Source organism: Zosterops lateralis, assembly GCF_965231275.1.
Source record: "Zosterops lateralis genome assembly, chromosome: 6".
NCBI lineage: Eukaryota > Metazoa > Chordata > Aves > Passeriformes > Zosteropidae > Zosterops > Zosterops lateralis.
This window is the reverse complement of record NC_139761.1, coordinates 41,423,989-41,443,130: the sequence shown is the minus strand read 5'-3', so window position 1 is coordinate 41,443,130 and position 19,142 is coordinate 41,423,989. Positions and strand designations below refer to the sequence as shown.

Here is a 19,142-nt window from a genome sequence, read left to right as displayed (position 1 = left end):
ACTGGTGGGCAGGTAAAGGCACTGAGCCTCAGTCCAAGGAAGGGGAGAAAGGTAACTGAGGCTGCCACTACTGCCACTGGCTGAAACACTGGATAGAGGAAAAACAAAAGAAGGTAAATGATTGATGCTGCTGCCCATCCCTGCTGAACACGGTCTACCAGCACGGGTCCTGGAGACAGGCTGAGCCTCAAATGCCTCCAGCAGCATCCTTCCTGCTGCTGGGAAGGGTATTTTAGAAAGGTCCGGTGTCACCCTGAATTTTCTTGCCTGTGAAATTCTGTACCTTTGCAGCAGCTTTCCTACGCTGCTTCACATAAACAATATTGTTTTCTTACAACTTATCTATGTGTTTACATATTTCTTCTCTAGGAGGAGGAATGTGATTGATGGTCAAGTCCACCAATGATGTTCATAAGGTGGTGACCCTTTTGGCCAATCTTTGGCCTTCTGTACAAAATGTATATAAGGATGGAGTCAGACATTAAATTAGAATCTTTGCTGCTTGACCTGCTGCTGCCTGCATGTCTTTTGTGTGTCCGACATAGCGACAGTCCAGCGCTTTGCTTTTCTCAGCCTCGGATTCACATAAGGGGAATCCTCTTTCATTTTAAGTGCCTGTGAAATTTGCAGGATGCTATTGAGATATGAAGAGATACGAAGGTATGAAGCCTATTGAGATACGAGGAGAAGACACTGCTACAGCCTTAAAACTTTTGCCACAATTTGTATTTGGTGATGAGAGCCTAATGAACACATGCTGCATGAGTTGAACTAATGAACTCATTGGCATGAGTTGCAGATACTTCAGCTCCCGGAATTAGGAAGCAGGAAAAATGCAAGTCACCAAATCACAGGAAAGCAGTCTCCATCTCCTACTAGAGCTCAGCGTGCAACAGGCACTTCCCAAGTACCTTCCACTGTAGTTGTATAAGACGGACAAAAAGAGAGGAGAGGAGAGGAGAGGAGAGGAGAGGAGAGGAGAGGAGAGGAGAGGAGAGGAGAGGAGAGGAGAGGAGAGGAGAGGAGAGGAGAGGAGAGGAGGGTGCAGTTCCCCCGCCCAGCGCCAGGGGGCGGCGCGCAGGCGGTGGCGGCGCGGGGCCGCTCTGTGCCGGGGCCTCGCTGGTGCTGACGACGCGGCCCGAGCGGGAGCGGCGACCGGAGCGGCGGCGGCGTCAGTGGCGGGTTCGGTGTTTCGGCGGCTCTGCCCCTTCCCCGCCGCGCCATGCCCACCGTGGAGGAGCTCTACCGCAACTACGGCATCCTGGCGGACGCCACGGAGACGGCGGGCCAGGTGCGGTGTGCCCGCGGCCTGCAAGGCCTCGCCAGGCCTCGGGCTCGCGTAGCGCCGCCGCGCGGGTTCCGGGCCGGGCCGGGCCGGGCGGGAGGGCCGGGGTGCCGCCAGAAGGGCTGCTCGTCGCTGTGCGGCGGGCCCCCGGCGCTGTGCTCGGGGTGGGTTTCCTCAGGCCCGCGGCGGCGCGGGGCGGGTGGGAACGAGCGGCGCGCCCGCGGGGACCGCAGCAGGGCCCGCCGCTTCTGCAGCATCCGCGTCGTGTCGGTAACACTCTTCTAAATGTGGCCTCGGGGCTATTAACCGGTTTTTAGCTAAAGTCAGGCTCTTTTTCGCAAGGGGGCGGGGAGTTTCGCCGGGCGAATTCAGGCCTTGAGGTCTTTGGACACCGCACTTGCAGAGCTGGAGGGCGCCTGGCGGGCTGTCTTGCTAAAAGCCTTGCTGAGGGAAGGTGAAGTCTCTTATAGTTTGAAAGCTGCCCGGAGCTCTTTGGTTTTTTTCTTCCTTGAGGCAAGAACGTAAGGTCGACCCTCCCGACTGAAGCAGACTTTTTTCTGTAAAATCTTGGCGAGATCTGCTATTTATTTATACCTTTACTGAATTATTCAAGAAAAGAAGATGACTTAGAATACTACCAATAGAAAATATTACGGTTAGTTACAACTAGTTTTGGAATTGCATTAGTTCCTCATTTTCCCAAATGGCCCCCTGAAAAAGCAAAAGTTACTTTTTCTTTTGATCCTAATGTCAATAAGTAGAAAAGTAGTTTTGCCATATCTATATCTAACCATGAATTTTTAACTAAATGAGAATGCTGTTATATGAGGTCACTTAGAAAGTTCTTAAAGAGGACAAATAATTTGGTGGCTGGTTGGGGGCAGGGAGTTGTTGAAGTTTTTTTTTCATTTTAATTTAGGCCCGTTCACTTTGCTAGTGTGGTTGTGCCCTAGAGAAACAAAATATCCTGGCAGACAGTCCAACAAAAACATCACCTCAGAGCCAAAAACAAAGTGCAAATAAAATGTAGGGAACTACGGGGAGAGGTGCAGGGAAAAATGTGTGGTTGCCTTGCCACTTTAGAAATGCTCAGCTCATCTGACTTTGGTTCTTGTGAGTAGCTTTTGTGAGGAAGGAATGGCGGTCTGAGGCAGAGCAAACTCCAGCAGGGCTGAGAAATGCAGCCTGTGACAGGGCAGGTGTGTAAGAGCCTCTGAAGGTAAGTGTGGAATGGGGATTCCTAAAACACTCTCCCAGCTTTGCCCCTCTGCAGCTTTTGGCTTCCCAGAGCCAGAGGGAGGGTCTGTGATGAGTGTAGCTTGTGGGGTTATTCTTCTGAACTTTTCTGATGCTTTGTTGAACTGAATGTGTTTCTGGCATATAAAGGTTCTGTGCTGAAACATTTCATTTCTTTAACCTTTGTGATGGTGTTACCTCTTCAAATTTGTCATCTCATAATCTTGCTTGATGTCTCCCAGGTTTTGCATTCTGAGAAGCCATGAGTAATTGTTCTTTGTTCATCAGTCTTATCCCACTTAGTGCTTTATGATCTCTTAACAACCTTTATGAATGTGATCTCTTTGTGCAAAAAGTCATGGTCACCCTGTCTCAAGTAAAGAAACATTGAGCACGGGCATGGGAACTACCGGAAGTTATGACATCAAGAGAAGTAGTTTAAAAAGTTTTGAGCTTGGAAGAGAGTGTTTCAGTTGAGAAAGGGGCTCAGGTAGGGGTGTCCACAAGTGGAATGAAGGTGAGGAGTTGAGAACAACTATTAGGAAGCTGGCTGAAAATAAAGACAAACATTTTTTCATAGCGCATTGTGAAACTTGTCACAGGGCATTGTGCAGGGTGTGAACTGACCCAAGAACTAACCTAGAGAAGTTAATGGATGATTGGTCAATTAACAGTTATTAAAAACAAAGATCTGGGCACTGTCTCTTAGCTTAGGATATTCCTTTATTACAAAGGAAAGCACAAAACAGAAGGATCACTCCACTTCTGTAGTTGCCTGTGTTTTTTCTAGAGCATTCCATGCTGCCAGGTAAAACGAGCCCCTGCCTGAACTGTACTTTGCCTACATGGCAGGGGTAATTAGCATGCAGGAACACAAAAGCAAGGAGCACAGGCTGCTCTGTTCCATTGCTGCATGAATGCTTTTTTTTTTTTTTTTTTTTTTTTTTTTTTTTTTTTTTTTTTTAATGTATTAAGTTCTGCGTATTGTGTTCTACAGCAGAACTTGTTCTTAACGTGCAGCCTGAGAACCCGTGTCTGTAGTGATGTGTGTTCATTGCCAGTTTGTGCTGGCTCATTCCTGCCTTTGCTGAGTGTACTGCATTGGCCCAGCCACAGAGTGAACTGGGTGCTGATGTGGTTCAGCTGAAAGGAAACTGATTCTTTCGCTGCTTATTTTTCATCCAGATCTGTATCCCACTCCACTCCAGATTCTGGCAACACAGAGCTATCAACAAGCTCCAGGGAGTAGGGGCACTAAATTTTGAAATGCAGCTTGCTTTACAGGGTATTAATGCAGTGTTCTGCTTTGTCAATTAGTATCTGTATTTGCAGTGGGACAACTTTCATGTGGAGTAGTGGTGGTGATGTACGTGGCTCTGAGAAATTTAATGTTAATAAAGCAAAGAAAGTGTCCTGTGCTGTCAGCATTGTTCAAAGTAGGATAAGCTGGTTTAGACATTCTTTTTCACAACCATAAGGAAAATTGATGTTAGAAGGTCCTGATTTCTGCTAGTAATGCTGACTTCTATTTCACAAACACACAGCTAACCACAGCAAAGACTTCAATTAATTTAAAGTTTTAGTCCTGCAGGCTCAGAATCAGAAGCACCTGTATGATTATGGTTGGAGCAGCTAGAGATTATTTTACAGTTGCTGAAGTGTTTATTCCTATATTTGGAATATATGTTTCTATATTTGAGAGTGGAGCTTTCTGGGATTCTTTTTTAATCTAGTTTCCCTTAACAGATCTTCCAAGCACTGTATTTCATCCCAGATTAACTACCTGAATAGATACCAGAGATACTTTATCACCATACAGGTTAGCAAGAATTCATGATCCCCTGCATTGGCACAGTTACTGGGAAAGGTAACCTCTACTTCAGAGACAATACAAGAGCATACAAAAGGCAGAAACTCCTTGCAAAACTGGCCAAGTTCAGTGGCAGTGATGATAGAATTCCTTGCACTGACCTAATCACAGTGTGCACGAGGTGTTACCCTTAGGGCTGGCAGCTGGAGTGGTGCACACTTGAACAGACAGGAGCCAGAATAACTGTAAAAGTCACGCAACAGAGGCAAATATTACAAAACTGACATGGTTTTATCAGTCTAAGAGAAAAATATATTCCTTTTTAAGAAGCTCGTATAATACAGTTCACTTAAAAAGTTTAAGAGAATGGGAGAAAAAAGTCCTTCCTTATCTTGAGAATAGCCCAAGATTTTTCCATTTATGTATTCTGGTTTTGTTCTTTCAGCATAAGGATGCCTACCAGGTGATCTTGGATGGTGTGAAAGGAGGTGCCAAGGAGAAGAGACTTGCAGCACAGTTCATTCCTAAGTTCTTCAAGCATTTTCCTGAGCTAGCTGACTCAGCTATCAATGCCCAGTTGGACCTCTGTGAGGATGAAGATGTTTCTGTAAGAATAAGAGCCTTGTTGCAAGTTGATATTTAGAATTTATATTTTGCTGTTGTTTTCTCAATTTGTTTAATGGGCTGTGTGTTTTGGGAGGGGAGGATTGGTCTTTGGAAAACATAAATTTAATTGTACTCTTGCATTTAATTCATTGTGTGATGTTTGGGAAGATGCATCAGTTTTCATTTACCTTTTTTTGCTCCCACCACTGATCAGAGGAATAGCTGTATAGAAACAAATTGTTTATTTGAATAGCATTTATATGTTTTCCTATCAAAAGTCACTTTGTGGTAATTGATTCTGACAAATACTGCTGGGAGACAGAATCTTGTTTGCACCTGAGAACCACAGGGATGTGATTCTGACTGTTAACACTTTTTGAGATGCTTCATGCTGCTTCTGTGGTGCTGGTAGAAGCTGTACCTTTGAAGCATCTTGGTTTATCAGGTCTTGAGGGATTTGGACAGATCATTCAAGGATTTTTTTCAGTGCTGGGAACAAACCCTAGAGTTTATCCCTGCCATATGAACAACTGTAGGACTGTCCTTCCTGTTAGCAAATAAAACTCCTTAATAACCCACATTCCAGCCTTTATTTTATTGATCATATGAATTATTTTGTGAACAGAAGTGCTGTTTGATTTTGATTTTCCTCCAGTGCTACCTAGATCTAAGAAAATACATTATCTTCTTCATAATATATCAAAATAGGGGGATTTGGGGTGTTATGTAATTCTTGAAATTTTTAAATTTTTAAAATTTCTACATTATTGACAATTTTGTCAGATTCGGCGACAAGCAATCAAAGAATTGCCTCAATTTGCCACTGGAGATAATCTTCCTCGGGTAGCAGACATACTGACCCAGCTCCTGCAGTCAGGTAGGAGACACATCCTGGCTGATCTCCTCATGGCACACCTAAATGTGTATACAGTTTTGGTTCTGTAAAACGGTTTACACTGATTCATAATTTACCCCATTGCTGTTCTTCTTGTGTTCTTTTTCTCCTGCTTTATATTTGCTGTATGGTTAGGCTGCTGCTTCTGCTGAAAGGTCACTAATTATTCTTATCTAAACTAAAAATCTTTCTTTTAAATAAAACAATTATTTTTCATTCAAGTTTTCTGGAAGCATCTGTAGAAAAAGGCAAGGGGGGAACCTTCCAGTAATGGACTGCAGCAAATTGCTTTCTGAAAAACAATTACTAAATTTCTGATCCACTTTCTAGAACCTGAAAAAGCCTAAGGGCATTTTGTTCCATGCTTTTTTGGTGCAAGATAAATATTTTTGGAGTAAATTCAGAATTTAATACATATTTAATCTCAGTAAGTTATAAAGTGCTAAATATTAGTTGTTCAAACTTCTGTTAAAACTGTATGGTTAAGACTCTGGGCCTCCCAGAAGATAGGTTTTGGGTTTTTTGAGATTTATGCCATTCTCCATTTAGTTTAAGAGAGAAATAGTTGGCATGCAGAAATACTGTTGACTAATTAAGAGTTTGAAAATATGTAACTCTGTATTTTACATTAATTAAGTGAAAGTTATCTTGCTTATTAAAATAACTAAGTATCTAGATTAATTTTTGCTTTAAGTTTTCTGTCATGTGAAGTTTTAAGGTTTAGTTTTGGCAGGGAGACTAAAGTGACAAATAGCTTTTTTTTTTTTTTGATTCCAGCTTCCATAATCATCACTTTGGACCTTATCAGTCCAATAGTTTTAAAAAATACAGGTTATGTTGTTTATAGCTAAATGCTGAGGACAGAGTACTTCTTGTGCAGTATTAGCAATCTTTGTTTTTCTGCTCTTAACTTACCATTTTGAGTGTATGTATATTAATTTTTTTCTCTCCAGATGATTCTGCAGAATTCAATTTGGTGAACAATGCCTTGCTCAGTATATTTAAGATGGATGCTAAAGGTAAAGGACACATTTTTCCATACATGGCTTTTATTAATACTCCTCAGTCTGTAGTAGGATGAGAACAGGACTCATTTTTGTGTCTTCTTAGTACAGTGGAAAAGTGAGACACATACTAATTGTTTGGTTTTGTAAACAATACTGAACTTAATAATTGTGGATCTGAATTATGCAGACTAATAAAAGAGTGTGGATGTTTATGTCAAGATACATAAAAATTGTAATTTTATTTTAAAAAGTTAGTATAGCAGTTATTTTAAAATGGAATCTTAAAAGAGGAAATTTCTTCCCTCCGCATAAAAGGTCCAGGTCATAACTTCTAAAATAATTTGTGTTATCCCACTTTTTTCTCCATTCAGGGACTTTGGGAGGTTTATTCAGTCAAATTCTTCAGGGAGAGGATATTGTGAGAGAGAGAGCCATTAAGTTCCTTTCTACAAAACTGAAAACCTTACCAGAGGAAGTGATGACAAAGGAAGTGGAAGAGTTCATCTTGACTGAATCGAAGAAGGTGAGTGTCTGATTTCAGTTCAAACTGAAGTATTGTTCAACCATCCCTTATCATTGGTGTTATTTGGAGGTCTGTTTGAGCATTGTACAAACATGATCTTGTACTTACCTGTCCTGATACACTCCAAAGTTTGCAGCGTTTTTTTGTGGTAATGTTAAAACCAGGGCTCTTCTAATTTTGTAAGAGTGACTTTGATTAGAATTGGACCCAATCATTAACATTGGAAGAGGTCTTCGAGAGATTGACCAGCTCAGTGAATCATGCTCAGCTGAATTCTGATCAGACTTCCTGGTGCTTTTTCCAGTTGGGTTTTGAAAACCTCTAAGGAAGGAGAGTTGTTATACTCTCTGGGCAACCAGCTTCAATGTTCAGTTGTCCTCAACAGATTTTTTTTTCCTCTATTCAGTTAAAATCTCCCATTTTAGTTTTGTGTCATTGTTTCATTCTGACCATGTCTGCCCCTGGCTGCTGTGGGTGGTGTCTTGCTCTGAAGTGTTGGAAGATTAGTTGATTTGCCACACCCACATACAGCTCTCTTGCTTTAGGCTGGAAAAGCCTGGTTTCTTTAGGTTCTCCTCACAGTTCATGTGCTCTAAACACAGATCACCTTGTTGATTTGCCTTCCTAAAACTTACCGAGCACTTCCTCATACAGGGGAGCCCAACAGAGGTGCAGTATTCCAGATTTGGTTAGATAAGGACCCAACCAAGGACCTGTCAGTCCTCTGTCCCTTTGTTTGCCTTAGTCTGTGCTCTTGTCCTTAGCCCAGAACGCTGCTTGTCACCCAGGGAGTGGTGCTGTCACTTGTGTTTAGCCTGCTGTACCCCAGAACCCTCAGCAGAGCAGTTCCCCAGACAGTCAGTCCCTTACAGGTGCTGATGGAGGGAAGTTGGTCCATCCCAGGTGCAGGACTTGGCATTTGTCTTTGCGGAATCTTATGAGATTTCTGTGCATTCCCTAAGCTGAGAAAGATGCAAAAAGTTTTAAAACAGCCAGTAATGAGTAGATACTTGTTAACATTTATTCTGAAAGGTATAATACTTGTTAACATTTATTCTGAAAGTATAGATACTGTTAACATTTATTTATGCCTGAAGCATTTGATTTTTGTTAGACAGGAGCTTGTTCTTAAGTTTAAGAGTTAAAAACCCTGTTTCCTATGCACAACTTGATGACAGTTGCTTTAATTTTTACGTGCATTCAATTATACTGAATGTTTTCATGTGTTCCTTCAAACTTGTGTTTTTAAATAACTAAATGCTAAATTTAAATGCTAAATATTTGCATACTTTACCTTTTCAAATCCAGTAGGTTTGACTTGGAACTGAAATATGTTTTCTGTTTTTCTGTTAAGGTTCTGGAAGATGTGACCGGCGAGGAATTTGTCCTGTTCATGAAAATATTGTCTGGATTAAAAAGTTTGCAGACAGTCAGTGGGAGGCAACAGCTGGTGGAGCTGGTGGCTGAACAGGCAGACCTGGAGCAGACGTTCAATCCATCGGATACAGACTGTGTGGACAGGCTGCTGCAGTGCACTCGGCAGGCAGTGCCTCTGTTCTCAGTATGTGTTTGTTTGCTTTGCAAAAGGGCTGTTGAGGAAAGTTAATGGCTGGAGCTTGGCTTGGGTGTTCCCAATGATTATGTTTGAAAAACCACAAATCAGTACTTCTCCACCTTTAACCTCTAATGTATCCAGATTCTGGAAAACATCCTTAAAGCCTCCAAGAGCAAAGATACCTTGTGTTTTTCTCTTCTCTTTTCAAATTTAAGGCGTTACAGTGAATCATGACAAGATTCTCACATTATTTTGTATGAATTGGATTATTTCAAGTCCAATGCTAGGCAATTGCAGCATTTAAGGGTCTATTTTTGCCTTGCAAGCAATCTTTTCAGCTGTTGTTATGGACATCCTTTGAATTTAGGCTACCTGCAAAAGGAGATCTGTCTTAGGAATAAGAAGGAGGTTTAATAAAGTTTTAAGGTACAGCTGTGAAGCAGGCATTTATAAGGGTGATGGGAGAAAAACGTTTAGCTCCTTCAGACTCAAGAGTAATGTGAATAATGTGTGATGGTTTGTTTGTGGTTTCTTTTCAGAAAAATGTTCATTCCACAAAATTCGTTACTTATTTCTGTGAGCATGTTCTGCCAAACCTCAGCTCTTTGACTACTCTAGTGGAGGGTCTTGATATCCAGTTAGAGGTAAGCCAAAGCTAAAATGTCTTCCATAGAGGAAAAATAACCATCCTAGATAAAGACAGCTATTTTAAAAATCACAAGCTCTTTCCTCAAGTAGTTTTCATTTCTTGACTTGTAGGAAAAGTAGCTGCACTAGAAAAAAACATTTGCTCTATTGAGGCATGACTGAGCATTGCATTTTAAAGCATGTGTCACCTGTCCCAAGCTTTTGAAGCAAGGTAGAATAAGCAGATCAGTGTAATCATTTTTATATTATTCTCAATTTTTTTTAAGCACATAGCATTTACTGAAATGATGGTTGCATAGTTTGTGCTAATTGAGCCTCCTAAGGGAGTGGCTTGATGTCTGTAATTTTGTTTACATTAATCAGTCCTACAGCTTCAGTTAGATCTCTGTGGCTCTCACTTGAAGGTGAGCTGTGCTGCAGATGTGGGAGATGAAGTTTTGTTTACTTGTTTCCTAATGCTTGTTAGGATTAGATACACAAGCCTGTGTTTCTCTTTAGGGACAGGAAAAACAAATTAGGCATGTTCTTCCTTGTATTCCTTCCTGCTGTTTGGGAGGGGTTTGGTTGCAGTATCTGGCTTCTACTGTGCCAGCCATAGTGATGTGATAATTGATTTTAGGCTGAATGTTAAACTTGTGTACTTTCAGTTAACACACAAAAACCTAGCTATCCTTATGTGTAGGTTTTGAAGCTTCTTGCTGAAATGAGTTCATTTTGTGGTGATATGGAAAAGCTTGAATCAAATTTGAAGAAGCTGTTTGATAAACTACTGGTAAGACTAATTCAATTTTTATTCATGTAAAACACTAAGAAATTGTGTTTTCATCAAAACAAGTTATTTTTATGTATTTGTCTCTTTATCCTTTTTCTGAAGTTTCAGAGACAGTCCTGTCCACTGATAGAAGGCTGAACATAATTTGGCAATTTAAAGCCTTCTTAGATAGAGAGCTGTTACCTGAATAATGTTTTTAACCCAGTAAACTTGTGTGTTTCTTCTTTTTAAATTTCATAGTCCTGAGAGACTCATGTTGATCTCATTAAACAATATATCTGCACTGACAATTCTAAGCAAATTCAGCACTGTTTCAGAAGCATTGGTGCAGTACTTTGCTTCCTGTGGTAGTGTCACCATAGTATTTACTCTGAGTGGAGACAGAAGTGTAGGCAAACCACCTGCACCAGGACTTTATTTAGTAGTTCATCCATTAGAGATGATGGATTCTTCTCAAATTGTCCACACAGATAAACCATCCAATTCAAACACTCAGAAAGAGCAGTCAGTCAGCATAAGTGTCTCATGCATTTGTTTTCCTTTCTGTTCTTCAGGAGTATATGCCCCTTCCTCCAGAGGAAGCAGAAAATGGGGAAAACGCTGGCAATGAAGAGCCCAAGTTGCAATTCAGTTATGTGGAGTGTTTATTGTATAGCTTCCATCAGCTGGGGCGCAAACTTCCAGACTTCCTCACAGCCAAGCTGAATGCAGAGAAATTGAAAGACTTCAAAATCAGGTAATGATTTAGAGGCAAGTGCTAATGTTAATTAACAAATGTTAATGTTACAAGGTGTTTGTTAAAAAGTGTTAGTGGAAACTTGCCCTGGACTCAGTACTGTGGCTTGTCCTATTCAACATCTTTATCAATTACTTGAATGAGGAGATTGGCTGCATCCTCAGTAAGTTTGCAGGCAACACCAAGTTGTGTGGGAGTGTTGATCAGCTGAAAGGTAGGAGGGCTCTGCAGAGCCTCTGAATCGATGGGCTGAGGACAACTGCATGTGATTTAATAAGGTGGAGTGCTGGGTCCTGCTGTTGGGCCACAACCGCCCCACGGAGAACTGCAGCCTTGGGGCGGAGTGGCTTGAGATCTGATCAGCAGAAAGGGGCTTGGGCTGCTGGTTGGCTACCAGCTGGGTAAGAACCAGCAGTGTCCTGTATGAGGAATCACATGGCCAGCAGGACCAGGGCAGTGATTGTCACCCTGTACTCAGCACTGGTGAGGCCTCATCTTAAATGCTATGTCCAGTTTCAGGACCATCATGTCAAAAATGACACTGAGGTGCTGGAGTGTGTCCAGAGAAGAGCAGTGGAGCAGGGCAAAGGTCTGGAGCACAAGTCTGATGAAGAGTGGCTGAGGGGGAGTAGGGGCTGTTTAGTCTGGAGAAAAGGAGGCTCAGGGAGGCACTCATTGCCCTCTACAACTGCGTGACTGGAGGTTGTAGTGAGGTGGAGGTCAATCTCTTTTGGCACATCTCACCTGAAAGGGTGAGGAAGTGGCCTTATGTTGCACCAGGATAGGATCAGATTAGATACTAGAGAAAAACATTTTACTGAGTGGTTGGGCGCTGGAATAAGTTGCCTGAGGAAGTAGTGGAATCACTCTCATGAAGTGTTCAAAAGGCATCTGGACATGGCACTTGGGGGTATGATTTAGGTGCGACAATTGGACTAGTTGATCTTGTAGGTCTCTTCTAACCTTTATAATTCTATGACTCTATGAAAGTGTGAATTATTATCTAGATGCTAAAGAAGCACAAATCAGATTGATGGAAGACTTATTTTGAACATTTTTCCTAAAAGGGAAGAAACAAGATTACAGCTTCCCTTTGCTTATGCTTTTATTTCTACAGAACTGTGTAAATTTTACTAAGGGATTGTTTTTAAATATTTCAGGCTACAGTATTTTGCTCGAGGGTTGCAGGTGTATATTCGGCAGCTTCGTTTGGCACTTCAAGGAAAAACAGGAGAAGCTTTGAAAACAGAGGAGGTAAGAATTGTTCAGGAATTCTGATTTTTTTCTAATTGAGCCTACTGAAATAACCATTGGCACATACTAGCAGGCATAGTTCAATCTATGCAAATAGATTAAGGGAATAATAGTGCTAACATTATTGCAAGTGCATGTTCCCTTATGCTACATTTTGCAAGTGAAGATGATCTAGTTTTGACTGTTAGATGTTCTTTGCAGCCACATGTATTTGGTTTAATTGTGATCTATACTTTGTTTTGAAGGGGAAATTTTCATATGTTGAGTGAAAAAGAACCCAGTAGAACTACACTGGAACATTAAAAGCAGCTAGTTAGTGTGAAACTACAAGAACCTTAAAAGCAGCTGTGATAAAAACTTGGAAGTGTACACACCTTTCACTATCACTGTGATATAGCAATCTATATAGCATGTGATATACCAACTATAGCAATTCACTAGGAAGAGCAGCCAGTTTAATGTTATGACTTCATGAAATGAGGTTGACATAAAGCTACTGGATGCTCAGTGGTGTCTATTTTTTTTTTTTTTTACAGAACAAGATTAAAGTGGTTGCCTTGAAAATTACCAATAACATTAATGTTTTAATCAAGGTAAGTCATCACATTATGAAGGACTAAATTTCCACAGCAGAGTGACATATGCAGAAGAAAGGAATAGATTTGAACCAAGTTGTATTGTGTTATTGTGTATTGTGTTAGTTGGTGGTAGCCAGCTCAGAGTTGGTGCTGCTTTCCTTTTTCTGAAGAGAGGTGGATCTTGCTGATCCTGCTGCTACTGCTCTTGGGATAGGGTGTGGACACACTTTGTTGCAGCATTGGTAGTTCCTAGGAAAAAAAACTTTCCACCTTGCTTCTTTAGGGGTCTCTAGATTTTTTTGTCATTTCCCTTTCCTGCAGTGTCAGTGAGGAGTACGGAATAGTTCAGAGAGGTGCAAGGAGATGTAAAGGAGGGAGGAGGCAGAGAAGCTTCTGTACAGAACCTGTCTCTCCAAAAAGCCTAGAAGAGATGGGCTGCAAGAAAGAGACTTTCATGTGGAGCCCATTCTGATTTTTTCTAACCCCCTTTTCCTTTCTTTCTTCACTCTCACTTTCACTCACCACAATAAACTAAAAACATGGCCCACCATATTGAGAAGCAAATCTCGTACCATCATAGGGGTGTCAGATGTCTTCCAGCAGGAACTGCTGTAGTTCATTGTAAAGACGCTTGATGTGCACAGGGAAGGAGAGAAAGCCTGTGCTTTCTCTGAAGATGGCCTATTCCTTGAAAGATGCAAGGCTGGATTAGATGGGGGTCTGAGCAACCTGATCTAGTGGAAGATGTCCCTGCTCATTGCAGGGTCATTGATGTAGATGGTTTTTAAACATCCTTTCCAGTCCAAACTAGTCTATGATTCTGTATTTGGTCAGTGTAAGACACTATTCAAGTAGGAGATAAATCCTACTTGAATTTCCCAGTAAAGGCAGCTGGATAAGGCAGTAAGCTACTGCCTCCTCTCTCTGCCTTGGGTCTAAAGGGTTTAAATTTATTGGAAAGTAGTGGTTATTTTAGAGTCTCAGTAAGTAGCTAAAATTTTGAAGTGCAATCAACATGAATTTAACTGTATAATAAACTGTCCAATTCTGCCTCCATAGGATCTCTTCCACATTCCTCCTTCTTACAAAAGTACAGTTACATTGTCCTGGAAACCAGTACAGAAGGCAGATGCAAGGTAAGAGTTCTTCATATAATAAAACAGTGGGGTTTATTTTTTAAACAGTAAAAATTATCCTCCCAAGCTGTGTCTGTACAATACAGACAGCACATAAGCTAAAAGTTTCACATCAAAAATAACAGCCATCCTGGGGCCGTGGAGGGATGCTCTCAGCCTTGCTTTAGGGATTCTAAAGACTGAATCAACTGGAGGCTCTTTTGAGATACTGTTATTCAGGGCATTGTCATTGCCTGCTGCTTACTTCCAGTGGATAATCTTTGTGGCTGAACTACTATTACTGTACTTGTCACCACAGGGGTGTAATGATATGTTTTTGTTTTCTTCTGTCAGTCAAAAAAGAGCAAGTGAAGATACAACCTCAAGTTCACCCCCAAAGAAAGCTTCAGCAGGACCAAAAAGGGATGCCAGGCAAATATATAATCCTCCCAGTGGAAAATACAGCAGTAACCTGGGTAGTTTTTCTTACGGTAAGTTAGGCAGCTTGGAAAAAACTTTGTCTAGTGACAGTTGTGTCTCGGGGTGGGGTGAATAAATACCACATTTTTGGAAGATCAGATTGTACTGTCAGGAATGTGATGTGATGGTCTCTTCCTAGCTGTTGATGTATTGCAGTGTTTGATGTTACCAGCCCATGACTTACATTATTTGCAAGTTAGTTCACTAGTATTTTAATACTTAGGATTAGTAATTGCACTGTTGTGTTCTCTGTTACGGCACACAGTGCACCAATTCCCCATTGAACAGGCAAGTGGCAGAGCTGGGTCACCTCCTGTCATACGATTGGACACTTGTGCTGCATTTCTATTGCAGCCACTGCTGATGTTGCAGACCTGATCCAGAAGTTCTGGGAATTGCCAGGGCCACTGTGCATGCACACAGTTATGTCCTCGTGTTCCCAGTCACACTGAATCTGCCTTTCTGCCAGTCATATTTTTGGGTGAAGCACAAGAGCAGTTGCAGACTGGATGAGTAGGTCCAGCAATGGCAGCAGCCCATTCCTGTCTTTCCTGTAGTCCCATTGGTCCTGCCTCTGGCAAGTAGTCTGCCATGACAAAGTGTGACCCACACCCATGGCTTGAAAAACTAATGTAAAGCATTGGCAAATATATAAAACAAAGAGAAGAGATAAAACCATCTGCAAATTTCTTATTCTAGACTTCAGGTGGCACACCTGTGTCTTTTAAGATAAGCTTGTAATCCTGTAGGTCTAAGACTGGGAATTTTTCAACCAGAAATGTTTTATTGCTTGGTACTGTTTCTTGTTAGTGAGATGCTCCAGCCTCGTCAGTCAGCTTCTAATGTCTGTAGCCTTTAAACCAGCATGCAGTTCTCTCTGAAGATTAATATAAACTGTATTTTAAGACTGTACATGAAGAGAAATCATGAAAGGGGAACAAGGATTTGGTGCATCTTTTAATAAATCCAAAGAAACTGTATAAACTATTTAAGGTTTGTGTCGTTGGGGAGTTTTTGCTGTGATCAGATTTGTTTTTAACAAAGAGAAGGAAAAAACTTTCTACAGTGTACAAATTGTTTGTGTGGTATCCGTCTCTAGCTAGGATTTGTAATTGAATGACGATATCAGCCCCAGAAAAAAGAATAATATGCTGATGATAACATTAAGGATAGGAAGAGACAGATAGAAAGACAAAGTTCTGGTTTTCCATCATTTTATAAAATAACTAGGAGCAAGTCAGATTGACACCTCGAGATTAATATTGTGTTATGAACAGGAGAAAGAGCTAGGCAGGCAGTTTTCAATTCTGTGGTAATGGATTAGCCCAAATATAAGTACAGGGACAGTTTTGTATCACAATATTAGTATGCAGAAAGACTGCACTTAATTTAGATGGGCTCGTTCTCCTGACCTCCTTTTAAAATTAGTGGGGTCCATTTTGCATCAGAAAATAACTCTGCAGTCTCATGGCCCATAAGCAGGTGTAGCCTCAGAGACTGAAGTTACCCTTCAGTACCTTCAGACCCTGCTATTCAGTTTGGATCTGTATACACCACAAAACCTGCCTGAAAAGTTTTTGACTCTTATTTGAGACTCTTATTTGCTCTTATTTCAGAGCAAAGAGGTGGTTTCCGGGGTGGACGAGGAAGAGGCTGGGGAGGACGTGGCAATCGCAGCCGAGGAAGAATCTACTGAGAAGACTGCTAAATCTTCCATGCCCCTCAAGGGCTAAAGTGAAAGTGCTACTCAGCAAGTTTGCTTGAAGCATTGTTTTCTTCAAGGACTGCCTTCCATTGAGACTGACTTAAATGTTCTTTATACCTTTGTATGTATGATCTACTTTTCTAACGGACTACAACTTGTCCATAGTGAAACTACAACTGTATTTTTGGATGCTTACAGTCAGCAGTTTTGGGTTCTTACTTTTGAAGTGTCTTCAGGATTCAAAATTGGAAAAGAGCATAGATGTATCATCAAAAGCTGCATCTTGACAGTTTGTATATTAAACTAAAAGTCAGCTACTGCATAACTGAAACTGTATAATTGAGTTTATGTATTAAGTAATGGACAGGAAAGGCATGACAACAGAGATACATGTTAGATAAGCTTAGCAGCTGAAGTAATCCTTTCCTCATCTGTAACCATATTTTGCAATATGTGGAGAAGAGTACCATTGTTAAATTTGCTTTGATTTACTTTAATTAAATTGAATGAAATACATGCTGGTTCTTTAAAGTTTGCAACATGGCTGGAAATCTATTCTGCTTGTAGCATGAAACAATCTTCTTACTTAGAGATGTGGAGAACGTGGCATTTTTTGGTTTGCACATCTTACTCTTCTCCGTGCATTGTAATACAAAAGTGATGTTTTAAAAAATTAATTTTTAATGTTTAATATGAATATGTGCATATAGTTATGCCTTGAAATCTCAGTAAATGAATAGCATAAAAAACAAAACAATAAATGATTAATTATTTCAGGAATGGGTAAAGACTGATGCAGTGATTAAGCTTCATAGGCTGGAGCTGGACCATAGGAGTTTCTGGCTCTTTTCTGTTTTATGCAGATTTCTGAATTAGTTGGCACTTGAGGGTGGGTTGGTTGGTTTTTCTTGTTTTGTGATTTTTGTGTGTGTGTGTTTTGGTTCTTTTTTTTAACCAATAGTTGCATTTAAAAATATATAAATAAAATTGTATTTTGGGTAACATTGAAAAAATCCAGCTACATAGTTTGATTCAGGTGAAAAAGTTAACAATTCCATGCTGTTTTTTTCCATAGCAACTTGACATTTTTATTCACTGGTGTGCACCCAGAAAATACAATGTAAGAGCACAATGCTTTTTTTTTTTTTTTTTTTTAATTCTCACCACTTAAAATTTTAACTTCTCAGGTCATTCAACATTGTAAAGGAATTAGTATATAGTAAAAAGAAGTCAAAACGGGAAAAGAATTTTAATTAAGTGTTCCAGAGCATGTTGATGTAAAATACCTTAGGCTTTAGAAGAGTGAATAATACTTCTTATCATCCTTTTTTTTTTGCCCAGCAATATCCACAGAAGGTGATGTCTCCTCACCCTAATTCCATTTGTATTTGCCTGTGAATATGATTCAGGTGTTTTCATTAATACTCCTTAATATTTATCACTACAATCAGAAGGGCAGAATACCAAAATTATGTCAAAGTTAGAAACATTGTTGATGATGCTAAATTCAAAGTCTGTTTTTGCTTAACTCTGGAACGGTAGGTAGGAAACTTTGGACATTCCAGGACATAGGAGCTGACTTTGTATTTCTCATTACATGCCAGCTGCTAAACTCTGATTTGGCATTAAAACCATGACACTTGACTAAAAGCTTTGAAGGAGAAGTTTGTGAGGTCAAAATGTCACTCTGAAAATAGGCACTAGATATGTAATAAACTTCTCTTGGGAGGAAAAAGAATTTTGCACTTGTGGCTATAATTGGTATTTTGAGGGGATTTAATAATGTAATCCCAAAGCCTAAACATAGCTTGTATTTAGACTAGTAACTAGGTAATAGCAGCTTCTTTTCTCACTGAATTTTGAGTGAGTTTTCTTTGTGTGACTCCTGTATTTCAGAGGTGATGTGCAAAAGTTCTTGTGGCCTCAGAAGTAGTTAGATTATTTTCCCCCAGTTTCCTATCTAATTTTAACACAGTGAGTTCTTGTGGAAACACCTGTTTACCATCTTGTTGAATTGTAAATGTTCCCTTCCGGCTTTGGAATAAATTCATTTTGTAATTTTGTTTGGCTCCTCGTTTCACAGTTACTCCGCAGCATTGTGTCCCCTTAGTAAAAGAGGTTCTGTGGTACCTTGTTGTTGTACTTGAATTACTCCTTAGATTACTGTAGACGCAGAAAGCTGTTTGCCACTAAGGAATGGATCCTAGTTAGACTGCATTAACTTTCAAGTTTTAAGTAATTCAACTTTCAAATGCAGAATTTTGAGGGGGAATTTAAATATTCAGCAAAAGCTGCACATTACACATCTTATTTGGAAATTGGGTGAAAAGGAGTCAGTCAGTGTCTTACTCAAACTCCTCGATGTTGTCAGTGTGATACAGTTTGTTTAGTACCTTAAAAAAGCTAATGTCTACAAATAATTTGATGGGTGAAGGTGTGGGTGTTACGTCTTTGAAAGGGGTCCTGATGTCTCCCCTAACTTTGGGCAGCGGGTTTGTTGCAGAGCCCAGACAGCTCGGCCCCTGAAACAGCCAAGGGTCTGCACAGCCTGAGTTTCTGAGCTTTGGGGTGAAATGGTAGATTGAGGGGGGGAATACGTGGAAGGCAGCTGGGGAAGGCTGTGCCTCCTGAGTACCTCAGCCAGAGGGGAAAGGAGAGGGCACCGCGCCCGGAGTTTGGATAAAAGGAGGGGCGCCCTCCGACACCCCGAGAGAGACTCTCCCTTTATTCCAATGAACTTGTAGCAATCTTCTGTCTCCTTTTTGGACATGAACCTCTGGCGTTTGTGGATTTCCTGACACTTACGATAGAGCAAGAGCCGCTTGGAAGGGCAGCCTAGGGGTTTTTTGTAGAATCTGTAATACGCCTGATTGAAAACTGGCAGCAGTAAGGAACTATCATACTTGTGCGATATTTTCTCTAGTCTGATAGAAACTG

At 40.7% G+C, this 19,142-nt stretch overlaps 1 protein-coding gene across 1 annotated transcript; it reads left to right on the top strand.

Annotated features, from left to right (window-relative positions):
• The first annotated feature begins 1,156 nt into the window (after positions 1-1,156).
• API5 (apoptosis inhibitor 5) lies at positions 1,157-18,268 on the top strand. The gene is made up of 14 exons (XM_083862849.1): positions 1,157-1,291; positions 4,777-4,938; positions 5,721-5,814; positions 6,786-6,851; positions 7,211-7,362; positions 8,717-8,923; positions 9,457-9,561; positions 10,248-10,337; positions 10,892-11,073; positions 12,234-12,327; positions 12,864-12,920; positions 13,965-14,041; positions 14,375-14,511; positions 16,117-18,268. The coding sequence occupies exons 1-14, from the start codon at positions 1,223-1,225 to the stop codon at positions 16,194-16,196; spliced, it is 1,572 nt and encodes a 523-aa protein (XP_083718975.1). The 5' UTR covers positions 1,157-1,222; the 3' UTR covers positions 16,197-18,268.
• Positions 18,269-19,142: the final 874 nt, after the last annotated feature.